The sequence below is a fragment of the Astatotilapia calliptera genome, chromosome 7 (assembly GCF_900246225.1).
Source record: "Astatotilapia calliptera chromosome 7, fAstCal1.2, whole genome shotgun sequence".
Classification (NCBI taxonomy): domain Eukaryota; kingdom Metazoa; phylum Chordata; class Actinopteri; order Cichliformes; family Cichlidae; genus Astatotilapia; species Astatotilapia calliptera.
Window position 1 is genome coordinate 3,785,952 of NC_039308.1, and position 17,150 is coordinate 3,803,101.

The following is a 17,150-nucleotide window of genomic DNA, read 5'->3' on the forward strand; positions in this document are numbered from 1 at the left end:
ATCCAAGTGATTTCTTCAGGTTTCCCTAACCTTATAAACAGTACATTGCATAATGACCGAAGGCACCTAAAGATAGTTCCAGCCAATCCAGGAGAAAAGGGCAACCGCTGCCTAAGCGAAAACTCGTAGTCATCCTGTATCTGAACAGGATGACTACCTGAACATCTCAACTGTTCAGGTGTTTCGGAACAGTTGAGATGCATTTGAGTCTCTGTAGCTTTTAAACCCCAAAACACGCTGCGGCAAAAACCGGTCCTCCTCAAGGATCGGGTCCCCCGACACAGTAATATAGTGGAGGATTGCCAGGATTTGTACATCGGGGAAACCAAACAACCTCTGGTGAAGCAGATGGCACCCAATCAGGCCAGGACTCTGCAGTCTATTTACATCTGCAGGCCAGTGGACACTCTTTCAAAGATGAGGATGTACACATCCTGGACAGGGAGGAACGCTGGTTTGAGCGCAGAGTCAAGGAAGCCATTTTCGTGAAAAGGGAAAGACCATCTCTGAATCGAGGAGGGGGCCTAAGGGTACATCTTTCGCCATCTTACAATGCTGTGATTGCAGCCGTTCCCCAACTCTCTGTGAATGGTAGTGGTTGTTGACCAATAGTCATGAGAATTTGCATTTTAATGATCATCATAATTATGATGAAGGAACTGACCTCCCAGCCCATTGTTCCTTCAGTGGGCTGGTTTCAGTCATTATGCAAATGTACTGTTTATAAGATTGAAACCTGTAGTCAGCTGAGACTGAAGAAGTCACCTGGATGAGTGACAAAATATTTCTCCCACTGAAAATGCTGCGTCCAGATGAACAGAATCAACTTTGGGGGTTCTGTTTACGTTTGTTAGCCACTTGGATATGATAGTAAACAGTAGACAGACAGTAGACACTGATGTGGCTGATTGAATCTTTTGGACTGTGTTCAGCATAATTAGCCATTAATTGGAAGAGGTGTATTGTTGATTTGTCAGCTATTCTCAATGTATGATGAATTATAATGGGTGTTTGTTATCTATTTGTATACTCACTATGGAGAGAGAGTGTGTATTATTGTCATGGTGTGGTGTGTGAGAGTAAGGAAGCAAGATGCAGACAAAAGACTGTGATGCGAGTGAGCGTTTATTTACAAAATGTGAGACTATTAACAAAGTGAGGGCCACAACGGAAACTAAGAAAACAAACTGCAGTGGGTGAGCTAGCATCAGAGGGAGGGTTCGCCCAGCGCATCAAAAAGGCCAGGACCGCCCCTGACTGTATATTTATTTTTTGTTGCCCTAACTTAGTCATCGTAAGTAAGCCTTATTTAGTTTTTCAAGGCAACGAGTTTAAGTTCTGGGAACTAATTAGATTTGACAGCGCTGGTGCTCAGTTTGGCTTATACCTTTAGTAGTATTGTGAAAATTAACTATATACCAGGTTTTTATTATTGTGAGCTCAAATACAGAAATTTGCAGGAGTGCTGGACTTTTTAAAAAATTTTAACAAGCTAATTATAATAAATGATAAATTGTTTATTGTATCTGTTACAAACAGAATTGTTTTGTATTGACTAGAATTTGGATTTTTGTTTTATTATGGTTTTAATGGTTTTATTATGGTGATATGTTCACCTTTATGGACTAAATTTAGTTTGGTTTGTGGTTGTGGCTCACATCTTTGACACAGAGAACAAGAACACATGGATTTAAATGCAGACTCAGACGAGTGACACAAGTTTCAATGATTTTTATTATAAGTAAAAGATGGCACAGAGCCAGAGGATCCAGTCCAGCACACACACCAGGAAGGAACTGAGAAGGAGACAAGAATCCAAATTAAGGACACTAGGAGAGTTTCCTTCTACAGAGAGGTGATGTAATCCTGATTTACTGCTTCTGGAGTGTAAAACATCGTGTAGGATGGAGGAGAAACCGATGTTTGAGCACACTGCTGGTTGTTGAGAGCAGGTGTGTTGACTGAACTCCACCAACTGATGGAGCTGTGCTCACTGGACTGGAGAATCCTGCCACTCACTAACACACAAACCAACAGGAGGAGGCAGCAAGACAGAGAACAAAGATGAGATTTTTCTGTTCCAAGCTACAAGATATTGTTACAGTTTATAACTCATCAACCCACCTTTGGTGTGAGCAGCCTCGGCCATTAATGATCAGCGCATCAGCTCTGCTACCTCGTAGGAGTCCTCGTTGAACACCTCCAGTCTCAGCTCCAGAGTCAGCCACAGATCCACGTGAGCCCCTCGGCACGCTACAGTCACCAGGCTGTTTGCTCTCAGAGTTCAGCTCCCCTGGATTACTGACTACCTGACAGGCGGCAAACTGCAGTCTACGGCTGTTACTCTGGACGTATATAAATATCTATTAAATTATACATCCTATGATATATAATTTAAAAAATTTTTTTTTAAGTATTTACTTTTTCATTCACTTTGAATGAATTAAGTTAATTTTAATTTATAATCCATTCCAACCTATTATATTATGTAATAAAATTCTTTTTTTTTTTTTTTTTTTTTTTTTTTAATATTCATGCTTAATATGCCTCCCAATCTAAATGATTCAGAGGAATATGGCAAAGCTTTAAAGGACTATTGTTCCCACAAGAGGACTTCAGATTTTGGTAAATAACTTCAACTACCGCAACATTAAAATCCTTGGTTATTTGTTTTATAACATTTGATTTGGCACAGTCATTCACAAGTGCTGACCAATCGTCTAAAAGACTGTGTCTACATTCATTTTGGATCTTTTGGGGAAATACGAAAGAATAAATTGTGTTTTCACCACATTGTAAATGTGTTTCACGTGAACAAAAGGAAATTTTTGCCAGTGTTTTCAGCACAGACACGTAAAATTCAATTTTCTTACGGCAGCTGTGTTTTTCTTCTTTTTTAATAAGTTTCCTGATATTTTGGAAGATTTTACTGTTGACCGTGAAAGACTTCAATTTGAAGGGATTGCTCTTGCATTTGTCAGTACTTTCATGAAAAACGCTCTTTGGATCCAACATGTTGGTATATGAGCAGGTAATATTTTGAAAAAAGTCTTGACCACTCAATCCCCAAAATTGTGTGAATCCTACAGTTGTTGAAATTCCATATTCTCTGTGCCAAGAATACGCTTCTTTACTGAGTACAGACATACAGTTCAGGCAAGGACTATTGAGCGTATAAACCAGAATGCTCTCCACAAAGGTTCCAAGCTGTTGTAAAATAATTTCAACCTCTTGACATAAAAGTGGCTCAGTATGTGTGTCATTTTCATAATCTACCTCAAATTCCGGTGAAACAAAGACGGTCTTACTGCGTTTCATGAAAAAAATGGCCAATGCATATTGTTTACGTTCATGCATCTGCAGATAATCTTTGAGGGAATCAAAAAATTTATTTGCATCGACACTTGGAATTTTGTCTGCCTCTCTCTGCATTTCTTTGATTTGATGATAACAGTCCTCTTTCTTTTTCTTTTTAAATCCTCGAATCAAATCACAGTTTTTCTTAAACAGTTCAATGTTTTGCTCGAATTCCAAACGGCAAGAACTGAGTTCATTGCGTTTCAAATTTGGTAAACCGTTTAAGTGTGGCATTTGAAGTTTTGTCAGTATCTCCGAATAATCATTACAGGTTTCAAATTTAGGTAAAAAAATGATCTGATGACCGGATATGTTGAGAATGTTTGAAGTAAGAGGATTCACGGAGTCTGGGTGTGCATGAGATCTTTTTGGTTTCTTGATAGTTATATACTGATCTGGGAATGAGTCTTTCCTTTTGGTCGAGTGATCGCCTTTGGTTTTGGAAACAAAAGAAGCCGTTTGTTTATTATAGCGATTTTTAAAGAAGATAATCTTTCTGATGTTAAATTGGCATTTACACGATAATATCTTTGTTTTTTTGCTATTAAACATCCTGCTTTCTTTTGGTTTATTTAAGTCATATTCTTTGTGTTTCAAGCTCAATTTTATTTTCTGGAGCCAGTGTGCTCTTCTTTTCACTAAAGAAAGAGAGGAAAAAAGGCACAATTTGTGAATTTACAGCTGTTAAAGTCGTGTTATTTAAAAAACGTGGCTGGTCCAAATTACAAATAAGATATTCTGTTTGGCATCTCACAGTAAATAAAAACACAATCCATCAATTTGCAGGTAACTGAAAACACTACAAAGATGGAACATACAGTGTTGAAGCAGAGGTATTTTGCTGTGTTTAATTTACTGACTTTTAATTTGCTGCCAGTAAATGGCCCCGAAATACCCGCCTCTAGCGTTCAGCCCAACCGCCCCAAAAACAGAAAAATTGATTCATCACATTTTTCCAGTTTTATATAAGCATTAACTCACCTTTGGTACGAATAGCCGTGCAGCTGTAACGGGCCGACTTTCTTGTCTTTTTCAAATATTTCATTAACTTGTCTGACCTGAAACAGGACAAATAATTGGGAAAGAATGAGTTCATCTTAACCTGGGAAAACAGTGCATACAGTCAGATCTGTAATTATTTGGATAATGACTCTGTAAGTATAAAAATGGCAGTAATTCCTAAGCTGCAACATTTGTGTTATGTCCAAATACTTAAGGACCTAACTGTATGTGCTACACTTGGAATCCAAAAAGTATTTTTAGAGACTGTTACAGTTAATATCCAGACTGAGATGATGTAAAATACTTGCTTTTTATGGATGATAGACGGTTTTTTCTTTGCCATGGCAAACTCTCAGATGATTTGTGGTTTCGGTTGTAGTTGGTTTGCGTTGATTGGATTCTCCCAAAAAGTTGTTAAAATTTTTCAATCTAAACAGAAAAAAAATATTACCTGTATTACCACAGCATGTTAGATACCACACACTGAAAGCTCTCATATCACATGGATACTCTTGTATCCATGTAAAATTACATGCAGCAGGTATCTGACCTACTTTTATAGATGTTTCTTGTTTTTGTCCTCTCAACAGTTTCAGTTTCTTGTGCAAGGAAAGTGTTGTCCTATCAGGCTTTCTTTTAAAATTGCCCGAGGTGATTAATGTGTGTGCATATGCACGTATACATATTAGTGATGCGCGATACCACTGATTTCCTTTCCGATCCGATACCAAGTAATATTCAGGGTGCTGATCCGATACCGATACTTTTTACAAAAACGTATTTTATTTATTGTATCTCAAATGATAGCGTCATAATGATTACAGAACATCAGATTACTTGTTCTTATCACTTAATAATGCAGAGTTCATCACATAGAAATAAAAAACTGAAGTTGTGCGCTATTTGAACACCTTGCCTGCTTGCAGCACTAAAGGACTCCATGAGAGAGGTCTGTCTCGCCCTAGCACCACCTGTCCCTGTCCTCCTCTTCAGTTCACCTCAACATACGCTTGTCATATTCTGTGATGTGATTTACTCTGAGGTGTTTGACAAGGTTAGTGATGTTGCCACAACCATACATGCCAACCCTCTCGATTTTTCCGGGAGAATCCCGGAGCCACCATTCTCCCGAATTTCCACCTGGACAACAAAATTGAAAAACCATATCGCAGAATTCCTATCATGGCCCAGCCAATTCCAGTTTCCAACAATGGCGGCAGCTACTTAGTTTTAATATTACTCTTATTTCTCTTTCTGGGTCGCAAAAAAAAAAAAAAACCCCAAAAAAAACCCCCAAAACATTTTAACATATTGTCAGGTGAGAATGTAGCTGTGTAAACTTCAAATATCTGAGCCGACCGACACATCGTTTTCAAACCCCCGCGGGCTTTCGCTACTCGGGTTAAACATGATATATAAGTCACTTTGATAACTTAAAAATGTTATTGTTTGCCTTTTTCAGTGTTTTATTTGTTCGTGAGTAAATCGGTTTGGCTGAGAATAAAGTTATTAGATTAGATTAAATTAAATTTAACTTTATTAATCCGTCGGGTGGGTTCCTCCGGGGTTTTCACACAGCTGAATAAACATCAAACAGAAAACTAATTAAAGAAAGTCTGAGACGGTCGAGAGTTTACTCCAGCGCCCGGTTATATTTTAGATAGCAAGGAGCAGACGGCTGAGTTTCACTCCACCGAGGGATCCTGTGACGTACTACCCGGCTTTCTTTAGACCGCGAAGGCCGGGTCCTCAGGTGGAAGCAGCCTCTGAATTTGGACACCCCCGCTGTTTCCGGGCCACCGGCTAACAATAACGGTGACATATAATATCGACATTTTAATGTGAGAATTGATTCTAGAACATAAATGACTGCTATCGGAGGAATCGATATTTCAGGATCGATCCGCACATCACTAATACATGTAGCTGTAAGAGACAGAGAGATCTATATCTGTGTGTAGACAGATAAGATAACTGCTCTACGGTACTGAACAGGTTTACTTCAAGAAAATATCTGAGCCAAATAAGCTGATACCAAATCATTAGGGTTTGTTGTGTTCTAATAGTAGAGTTGAAAGCTGAAACATGCTTTTTTGATCCATAGAGTTTGTTACATTGTTCACCTCACTGCCTAAGCTGCCACAGAAACTCAGATTTTTATTATTAACCCTAATATGTATCAAAAACAACATACAAAGAACAAAGAAACTTACCTACGAGGCAGCAGAGCTGAGCAGTGGTAAAGTAGATCTGACACGATTTTATAACCATACCTGAGCATGTGACCACTCTAACCCCTCCCCTTTCCTACCTGATCATATTACATTTATACTGACACAAATTACCGTAAATGGTACCTGAACCAGGGAACAATAATCCACATCACACCCACTTTCAGTTTTCATTACTCTGAAATAGCACTAAAATTTTTCATCATTTAATTGAAAAGTGTTAATAATAAAGTCTATATTTTATTATTTCATTATATAATATTTATTATATCATATATTAAATCTATGTAACAAAGTCAGCCTTTATAATGTCTATTTTAGGGAGGTACAGGAGCAATGTGTCGGTTAATGGACTTATTGTAGTATCACTACAGTGGTTGATAAACTGTTTACTTATATTACTTACTAATTATTATTATTATTACTTATTGCTTATTTATTATTACTTATTTATTTATTTAGTAATATTATTACTTATTACTTATGTATTTCAAATATGAAACAAAGTAATCTTGATTACTGTGAGTGTTATCTGAACCAGGTAGCAAAAATGTACAACACTCACACACTCTCAGTTTTGTTTCTCTGAAGTCACTGTGGGTGTGCTTAAGTGTTTATGAGTTAACCGGAAAGTGTTACATAGCCTCCTGTCTGCCACACAGCGCTTCCTGACACTCAGGAAGACTGCAACAGCAATTACTTATGATGTTCAACATCAGGGAAACAGTCATGTTGCAATAGTGTGCAAAACCAGACCTAAGAATGACTGACGTAACAAGTTAACAGAAGTGACATTTATTCACTATAGCAAAAGTCATCTGTAATGAAATACACACATTTTATTTTATTTTTATTTTTATTTTTTCTTTCCTTATTCTTTAAGAGGACCAAAATGTGCCAAAACAATATTCCCAACAATATTCAGCCTGGACTGCTGAAACAAAGCCAGGCTGGTCAGTGGACTCATGCTGCTCATGCCAAATTCTGATCATCTGCAGCCTCAGTGACGTTTTTTCCTGTCTTCAAATCTCCAGTTTTACTGATCCTGTGCCCACTGCAGGCTCAGATTTCTGTTCTTGGCTGACACAGCCTTCTGCTGTTGTAGTCCATCTGCCTCAATGTGTTGTTTCACTCTGAGTTGCTTTTCTGCTCACCAGGGCTGCACAGAGTGGTTACTGAGTTACCATACTCTCTGTTGGCTCCAAACACTCTCATTTAACTCTAGAGACTGTTGTGAAAATCCCAGCAGATCAGCAGTGTTTAAACCAGCCCGTCTGGCACCGCCAATTACGCCACAGTCACCGAGCTCACATTTTTTCCCGTTCTGATGTTTGATGTGAGCATTAACCGGAGCACCTGACCTGTGTGTGCGAGATTTTATCAATTGTAGTACCGCCACATTCTAATCTGACTGGATAATCACATGATTATCCAGGTGTGCAGGTGTTAGCCAAGCTGTATTTTTTGGCTTTTTTCACAGCAGATGTTTCATAGCAGGGGAAGCACAGGTGTAACTGATTGCACCGAAAAACAACTGTGCTGTGTAGTTGAGGTAATTACAGGGTCGTGGTATTGTTCATGCTGGTTCACTGTCATGGCTTACTGGGATGTTTGTTGGAAATGAGCCATCGCTACCAAATCTGTTCCTGCTATGACAGTCAAAAAGTCTGCTGTGTACTGAAAAGGCTTCAATTAAAATATGGTGATGTGGTCATGTTTTCACACATGCTGCAATAATGATTAATGATGGAGAAATATACGTGCAGCGTATTTCATAATGTAACAGCACATATGCAGCATCACAATCAACAGATGTCCATGGGCAATGTTTCTGGGCTAAATCTGGCTGAGTGAGAAAAGTCTTTTGTTTTCAGACTGGTATAAAATATCTTTTTTAATTTTCTCTCAAACATTTGAAGAGGCTGAATGTTGGAGAGCTTAATCATGCAGGAGGGGCTAAGTGTACAACAATAGAAACCAAATGAGGCGCTTTGGGCATTTGTCAGGTTTTGGGTATGTTTTCTTTTTTTTTCTTGCCTGTCCCGTTTGGCTCTTTTGCCATCAGAATTGTTGTCTAAAGGCAAAGAAAGATGCCCAACGGATTTACTTTACCAAATTGACCATCCCAGCCTTGCCATAATGGTCCATTTGATTCACCTTTTATTGTTTATTTTATTTTCACTTACTGAACATGGGACAGACTTGACTGGGGGAAAGAAGGGGAGAAAGAAAGAGGGAAAGAGAAACAGCTGAGAAGAGGGACGGGGGAGAAGGGCAAAAAACAAAAACCAACAGAACGGGCAGAGAAAAAAAAAAAATGCATATATCGATCACCTGGATCACCTGTTGAGAAAGAAAAAAGAAAACAAGCAGAAGAAAACAAGAGTAATAGAATAAACAACATCACAATGATATATGGGAATATGACAGTAAATACTAAATGTTAAACATTATTGTGCAGCACATAAGATCAACAGAACACAGTGTGCTTTGAGGTAGGAGCCAAAAAGGGTGTAGTTTGTGGGTGTGATCACCCGTGTGTACACCTGTGAGCATGGACGCGCTTGTTTTTAAAAGGTTCCTTCATGTAATAATCTGCTAGAGGGTGTGGGGGGGCCACAGCCCCGTCCTCCAGGGTATGAAGCAAGTATGGAGGAGATCAAAACTCCAGACATCCAGAGGCCCCCAGAACACAAGAGACCAAGGAAGACCAACAGAGGGGCAGCTGCGCCACTGTCCCAGAAAGAGCTGAGGAGAGTCCCAGATGAGGGCTCACTCAGCAGCCGCGGAGCAGAAGCCAGGGGGAGTTGCAGTGACGCGCCCGTGAGCTCCGCCGGCAGCCAGCCGTGCCTGAGTGATCGAGCCCCAGGCCGAGAGGTCGGGGGCACCCCACCTCCGAAGTGGCCCGAGCGAGCCCCAGGCTCCAGGCCCCGATAAGCGGCCGCCAAGGAGTGAGCCGGTGTGTACCTGGACGCCCATCCCCAGACACAAAGAACCACCAACGCACCGATGTCTGAGGGAGTCCGCCACTGGCAGGGGAAGTGGTGGGGTGGTGGGGTGGGGGGGGAGATAGGCCTCCAAACCTTGGAGGGCCTGAGATGTCCCCAGAGAGGTGGCATCTGATACCTAACCTGACATATAGACACAGACATACAGGCACACACAGATACAAACATCCATTCCCACCCTCATGCTCTCATTACCTCCACAAATACACACATTTTAGATGTAAGCACAGGAGGGAAAAATGAAAGCGGGATTGTTTTATTATTCTTAGAATAATAAAAGCAATTTAATGTCATTAAAGAGTGTCTATTCTAAAGAGTAGACAATTACTAGTCTACTCTCAACATTCTATTCTACAATACATATCTTTGTAATATAAAAGAGAAAACATAAATGTGATAAAAAAAAATTATGAGATAATTGAAAAATATAAAATAATGAGGTACACATGTCCAGCTGGGATAATCACACCAGGGTCTTCTTGATGTGATGTTCGTCTATTTCTCTGGCCGCTGCATCTGTGGGGACGGCGTTCGCTGATCCATTTGTGATGGTTTATGGTACACATCAACTTTTAAATGCCCCATTATTGATGAAAATCTCACAGTCTAAGAAGCCTAACCTGCCACTTTTCATTTCCTCCCTGGTGAATTTGATGTGTTGGTGCACCAAGTTGATGGAATCAGGGAATTGTGGTACGTCCTGAGACTTGATTTTCACCCAGGTGTCAATGACTTCCAGTGTAAAATAACAAAGCCCTCTTTTCCACTTCTTCCATGTACAAATTGAGCACAATGGGTGAAACTAGGGAACCCATGGACATCCATGTTTCTCCCTGTACTGACCCTTGTATGTAAAACATGTGGAATTAAGACACTGTTCAAAGAACAAACACACTTGTTTGGTGCTGAGGCTGGGGTCATCCTCACGAACTACCTCCACTGCTTCAGTAATAAGTTTTATTAGGTTTCTGTTCTTAGAGTGATATTTTAATATGAGTCTAGCTGTATGGGCTTCCCCAGAAATGTGATTTACATCTTTAAACCTTGTGCTAACACTCTGAGAACTATTTCAAAAGAATCAGAAAAAATTTAATCTATCAACTATTTTGAACACAAATTATATTAAAATTGTACAAGTATATAAGACATGTTATTTGCTCACTTCTTCTAATCACAGTCAGGCAGGAGTTTAATTTCTGTTAAAAAAAATATACAGACCTGATTAGCCCGTTATAAGCATCAGCACCTGAAGCAGGAACAATAATGCACAACACACACTTTCAGTTTTGTTTCTCTGACATTCCTGCATCACCCGAGGAAAATGAATGTGTGTGCTTTCACTGCTTTGAGTTGTTATGTAAAAGTTTTACACAGCCTGGATTCAAGGGAAAGAATCAGCATCACTGCAATAGTTCATAAACTTAAAACAGGTTGTGTTTAAAAAATGTTGCCCAGCTACACTCACCCTGTACACCACCTTACAGACTTCAGATTGCAGTGTTTGCATAAGATGTTGTTCACCTGCGTGCACCTTCCTCCACTCTTACAGTGTCATGAAAATGTATTTGACCCCATCCTGATTTCTGATGTTTTTTTAAAAACATTTTTCACACTTTACATGTTTCAGATCAAACAAACATAATATTGATGGTAAATGGCCTGTATTTATATAGCACTTTATTTTGTCCCTATGGACCCCAAAGCGCTTTACACATTCAGTCATCCACCCATTCACACACTGGTGATGGCAGCTACATTGTAGCCACAGCTGCCCTGGGGCGCACTGACAGAGGCGAGGCTGCTGGACACTGGTGCCCCCGGGCCCTCTGACCACCACCAGTTGAGCTATTCAGAGGTGGACTGTGATCACTGTCCTGCTGCATAACCCGAATGAGCAGTTACAGCAAGTTGTCCAGATCCTGAAGCAGCCCCAGACCATCACACTGCCACGACTGTTGGAATCTTGGCAGTGACACCTTGTGGCGAAAGAGTTAATTACAGCCACATGACTGGCTGCCCTTTGACGTATGGCAACACAACAGCATAGAAAAGCCTGATTTTCCAGATACCTGCTGCATTTTAATGTTTGACTTTGTGCTGACTTTAGAATAACCACCATGTTTGACTGTTGGTTTCTTCTTATGAAATGCTGCTAATTTATACCAGATGTGACAGGATGTAAACCTTCCAAAACCTTTTGTCCCTTCAGTTCACATAGTATTTAAATGTGGAATATTTGTGGAAATATTTCTTTATTTTATTTCTTTACTTGGGCAGCGGTGGCTACCACCACAGAATTCATTTTTCAAGCCATGTGCCAATACAGAGCAGAGCAGCTACAGTTAGGTCCATAAATATTTGGACAGAGGCAATTTTTCTAATTTTGGTTCTGCACATTACCAGTAAATTTTAAACAAAACAGCTTAGACGGAGTTGAAGTGCAGACTCTGAGCTTTAATTGGGCCTGAACAAAACAATTACACAAAAATGTGAATAAAGCATTTGGACAATTTGCATTACTCAAAATAAAATGTTCATTTCTAATATTTGTTTGAAAACACTTTGCTGTAAATGACAGCCTGAAGTCTTGAACTCTTGGACATCACCTGGGTTTCCTCCTTTGTAATTCCACTACTTTGCTTTAATAAACTCCTCTGTGGAGGTAAGCATCAACGACACAGAGCTCTCAGTTCTCACTCCTTTATTCGTCTCCAACATCAACTGCGCATATCGCGCCACAAAACACAGGAACACACTTCCTATACACTGGGTCTGAGTGGAGCCCTCTAGTGGTCCACCACACATGCCCCCCCGAACACCCAGCAGAACTAGTCCAGGACCCGGGGCTTAAGCAAACGGCCGGAACGGCTGAACTGGGGGGGGGTGGGGTGGGGAACTGACAGAGGGCAACCCAGCCCGGGAGCGAGGCTGGCACTGGCGGTCAGAAAAAGCTGCAGACGACTCGGACTCCGTTGATTTTGGGTCGCTCCTGGGGGAAAAAACAGAATCCATCAGCCCGGTGGCAGGTGGGCGGCCGCGGCGAGGGGCCTGGGCCAGGACCACCTGATCCTCTTGCATAACATGTGCAGGCTTAAGTCTAGCAACAGAGACAACTTCCTGCCGACCGCCAAAGTCCAAAATGAAATGTTTGTTGCCTGGTTTAAGAACCCTGTATGGCCCGTCATATGGTGGACGCAGCGGAGTCCTATGGGCATCGTGCCTGACGAAAACGAAACGAGCAGAGTCCAACGAACTCGGAACAAAAGTGTCAGGCAGGCAGTGGTGCACAGGACCAGGAACAGGAAATGAGTCTCTTGGGGGGCGAAAAGGCAACAAAGAGGTATCGAAACATGGGGGAGGGCTCTCAGGTAAGAATTCCCCGGGGACCCGGAGAGGCTGGCCGAGCACCAGTTCAGCTGGGGAAACCCCGAGGTCTTCTTTAACCGCACTACGCAATCCCAGCAAAACCCACGGAAGACGGTCGACCCAGTCGCCACTTGTTAAGGAAGCCTGGAGCGCGGCCTTAAGTAACCGGTGAAACCGTTCGCACATCCCATTAGCTTGCGGGTGGTATGCTGTGGTGAGGTGGACCTTGACTCCCAGGCTGTCAGCCATAGCAGACCAAAGCTTGGAAACAAACTGGGGGCCCCTGTCCGAGGTAATGTCAGCAGGGGGGCCGAAACGTGAAACCCACGTTGACAAAAATGCCCTGGCCACCGTCGCCGCTGTCGTGGACGCCAGGGGTACCGCCTCCGGCCACCTGGTTGTGCGGTCCACCACAGTCAAAAGGTGCGTGAAACCCTGTGACTGTGGCAAGGGACCAACAAGGTCCACATGAACGTGATCGAAACGCCTATCCGGGACACGGAAAGGTTCGAGGGGTGCCTGTGTGTGCCGGTGGATTTTCGAGCGTTGGCATGGGATACAAACCGCCGCCCATTCTTTCACCGTCTTGCGAAGGCCCGGCCAAACAAACCTGGCGCTGACCAGCTTGACCGAGGCCCGGACGCCGGGATGAGAGAGGGCATGCACCGAGTCAAAAACACGATGACGCCACGAAAGGGGAACCACCGGGCGGGGGCGGCCGGTGGAAACGTCGCAAAGAAGGTGCGGACCGCCGTCCCACATCGGGGTGTCCTCCAGCACGAGGCCCATTTTTGTTGACTGAAGGGCAAGGACGTCCGGGTCAGCACGTTGCTCGGCGGCCATGGCAGCGTAGTCGATGCCGACATACACCGGAGAAACCAACACACGTGAGAGACAGTCAGCGACGTGATTGGACTTACCAGCCACATGCTGAATGTCTGTGGTAAACTCCGAAATGGCCGCCAACTGGCACTGCTGGCGTGCGCTCCATGGGTCAGAGACATTGGACATCGGAAACATCAAAGGTTTGTGGTCAACGTACGCAGTAAAGTTGCGACCCTCGAGGAAAAAACGAAAATGTCGTGTCGCGAGGTGCAGGGCTAGCAACTCCCTGTCAAAAACACTGTACTTGCGTTCAGCATCCCGGAGCATACGACTGAAAAAGGCGAGTGGTTGCCAGAGACCTGAAACCCGCTGTTCCAACACCCCACCCACTGCCACGTCAGAGGCATCGGTGGTCAACGCGATCTCCGCCGATGGAAGCGGGTGGGCCAGCAGGGCTGCGTCAGCCAGCGCAGACTTGGCTGCGGAAAACGCACGGACGCGTTCCGGCAGCCAGTCAACCGGATCTTTGGCTGTTTTACCTTTTAAGGCAGCATAGAGTGGCTGTAGCAGCTGGGCAGCTCTGGGGAGAAAGCGGTTGTAAAAATTTATCATCCCCAAGAACTCCTGCAACGCTTTAACCGACGTGGGACGCGGAAAAGCCGAAACGGCCTGGACTCTGTCAGGCAACGGAACCACACCTTCAGCGGAAATGCGGTGCCCGAGGAAATCCAGAACAGGCAACCCAAACTGGCACTTGGAAGGGTTGATGATCAGGCCGTGCGCTGCCAAACGCTGGAAAACCTGGCGCAGATGGGACTCGTGCTGGCTCGCTGAGCAGCTGGCCACCAATATATCGTCCAGATAAACAAAAACGAACGGCAGCCCACGCAAAACTGAGTCCATCAGCTGCTGAAAGGTCTGGGCGACACCTTTCAGGCCAAACGGCATGCGCAAAAACTCGAACAAGCCAAAGGGGGTGATGACAGCGGTTTTAGGAATGTCTTCGGCGCGCATGGGAACATGGTGATACCCCCGCACCAAGTCAATTTTTAAAAATCGACGTTCAGGCGAGATTGGCAGAAAAATCCTGAATGTGGGGGATGGGGTAACGGTCATTCTCCGTGGCATTATTTAAACGGCGGAAATCTCCGCATGGCCGCCACCGACCGTCCGATTTGGGCACCATGTGAAGCAGAGAGGCCCATGCACTGTTCGAACGCTGTACAATGCCAAGGCGCTCCATGGCTGCAAACTCTTCCCGAGCGACGGACAGTTTCGCGGGGTCGAGGCGGCGCGCGCGCGCAAACACCGGGGGCCCGACCGTGGGAATATAATGCTCAACCCCATGCTTCGTTACCGTGCTAGAGAAATTAGGGACAGACAGCGATGGAAACTCTAAAAGCAAACGCTGAAAAGCATCCCCGGAGGTCACTACATTAGCCCGAATCAGGGGCTCGGCGGCCCGAGTAAAACAGGGTAGCGAAGAAAACGAGAGAGCATCGATTAAACGTCTGTTAGCGACATCGACAAGTAGTCCATGAGCACACAGGAAATCAGCACCTAAAATAGGTACAGAGCTAGCAGCAACAACAAAGTTCCACTGGAAATCCCGGCCATGAAAACAAACAGTCACCAACCTTTCCCCAAACGTTTTGATGGGAGAGCCATTAGCTGCAATGAGCTGCGGCCCACAGTTCGCTGCTAGTCCGTCGGCAGCGGTAGGGGAAAGGAGGCTCTTCTGGGAGCCGGAGTCCACGAGAAAACGTCTCCCGGAGCGCGAGTCCTCTATGAAGAGCAGCCTTTCTGTATTGCCAGCGGTCGCGGCTGCTACGGCGCGCTGGTGGGTCCGTTGGCGGCAGGCCAAAACGCTGATGGTAGAAACAGATGCTCTTTCCGCGGTGCCGGCGTGTAGCAATCCCTGCCGTCAGCAAGGGGGCGGATGCTCCGGGGGAGGCAGGTGGAGGCGTGTCCGTAGCCAGGGCGTGAAAGTGCGGCTAGCCAGGAGAATGCGATCCGCTTCTTCAGCCAGGGAGCAATAATCCTTCGCAGGCAGAAGCGGAGAGTTTGCGAGGACAGCTCTCATGGCGGCCGGTAGTTGGCGGAGGAAGAGGTGGGCGAAGAGGAAACCACTGTCATCCGGCCCGAGCAACGATAGCATGTTCTCCATGAGCTCGAGCGCGGTACCGCCACCCAAGCCTGACAGGTTGAGGAGCTTTTCGGCTCGTTCAGCGTCGGAGAGGGCATAAGCAGCTCTTTGAGGGCGGCGTATTTCCCTTGGGCGGGTGGGTCCCGGAGGAGCGCCATCGCGCGACAGGTGGCCAGCGGGTCGAGCGAGGCCACCGCATGGTGATACTTCGTGTCGTCAGCCGAGATGCCGCGAAGGGTGAACTGAGCCTCCACGTGTACAAACCATGACGGGGGGTCATGGAGCCAAAAGTCCGGCAGTTTAAGCGCCACAGCGAACGCAGCTGCAACAGGAGGCGGAGGTCCGGCGGCCGCTGATGCATCCATAGCGGAGTCTGCGTTATCTGCGGCCCGTTGCATGCTCGAGTCAGGGGTCACCAATGTGGAGGTAAGCATCAACGAGACAGAGCTCTCAGTTCTCACTCCTTCTTTATTCGTCTCCAACATCAACTGCGCATATCGCGCCACAAAACACAGGAACACACTTCCTATACACTGGGTGTGAGTGGAGCCCTCTAGTGGTCCACCACACCTCAGTTGTTTTGGCTATATGTTTGGGTAATTCATCTGTATTACAAAACACCACCCCATCAATGTGACTGCATTTAGCTGGATGTGAGCAGACAGTATGTCTGTTAACACCTCAGAATTCATTCGGGTGCTTCTGTCCTGTGTCACATCATCAATAAACAGTAGTGTCCCAGTGCCACTGGTATCCATGCTCGCCTAAGGTAGGCTTTGAATCATGAGCTGCTCCATGTTTTCTCCATATTTTTTTCTTCCCATCAGTGTGGTAGAGGTGGATCTTGGTTTCATCTGTCAAATGAACTGTGCTGACTTGCACCTTGTGGTGAATCCTCTGTATTTACTTCCATGCAATCTTCCCTTTGTGGTAAACTTAAATATATCTATACACCTACCTCCTGGACAGTCTCGTTTACTTGGTTGGCTGTTGTGAAAGGGTTTCTTGTCACCGTTGAAATGATTCTTTGATCATCCGCCAACAGTGGATGAGCCGTGGACCTCCAAGTCTTTTTTGCATTGCTGAGTTCACCAATGCTTTCTTTCTTTCCCAGGATGCAACAAACTGTAGATTTAGTCCAAAGATCCAGACTTGGAGGCAAACCTGACCAATGGAAGATTGGCCTTTATTTACATGGTAGCAACAAATCCACAG

General features: G+C 44.3%; 1 protein-coding gene across 1 annotated transcript; it reads right to left on the reverse strand.

Moving 5' to 3' along the window:
* Positions 1 to 1,716: 1,716 nt before the first annotated feature.
* On the reverse strand, positions 1,717 to 6,607 carry LOC113027221 (uncharacterized). Its single transcript, XM_026176841.1, has 5 exons — positions 6,573 to 6,607; positions 4,668 to 4,788; positions 4,339 to 4,415; positions 2,125 to 3,995; positions 1,717 to 2,018 (listed from the first exon to the last, which is right to left on the reverse strand). The coding sequence occupies exons 2-4, from the start codon at positions 4,700 to 4,702 to the stop codon at positions 2,539 to 2,541; spliced, it is 1,569 nt and encodes a 522-aa protein (XP_026032626.1). The 5' UTR covers positions 4,703 to 4,788; positions 6,573 to 6,607; the 3' UTR covers positions 1,717 to 2,018; positions 2,125 to 2,538.
* Between the last annotated feature and the right edge of the window lie 10,543 nt (positions 6,608 to 17,150).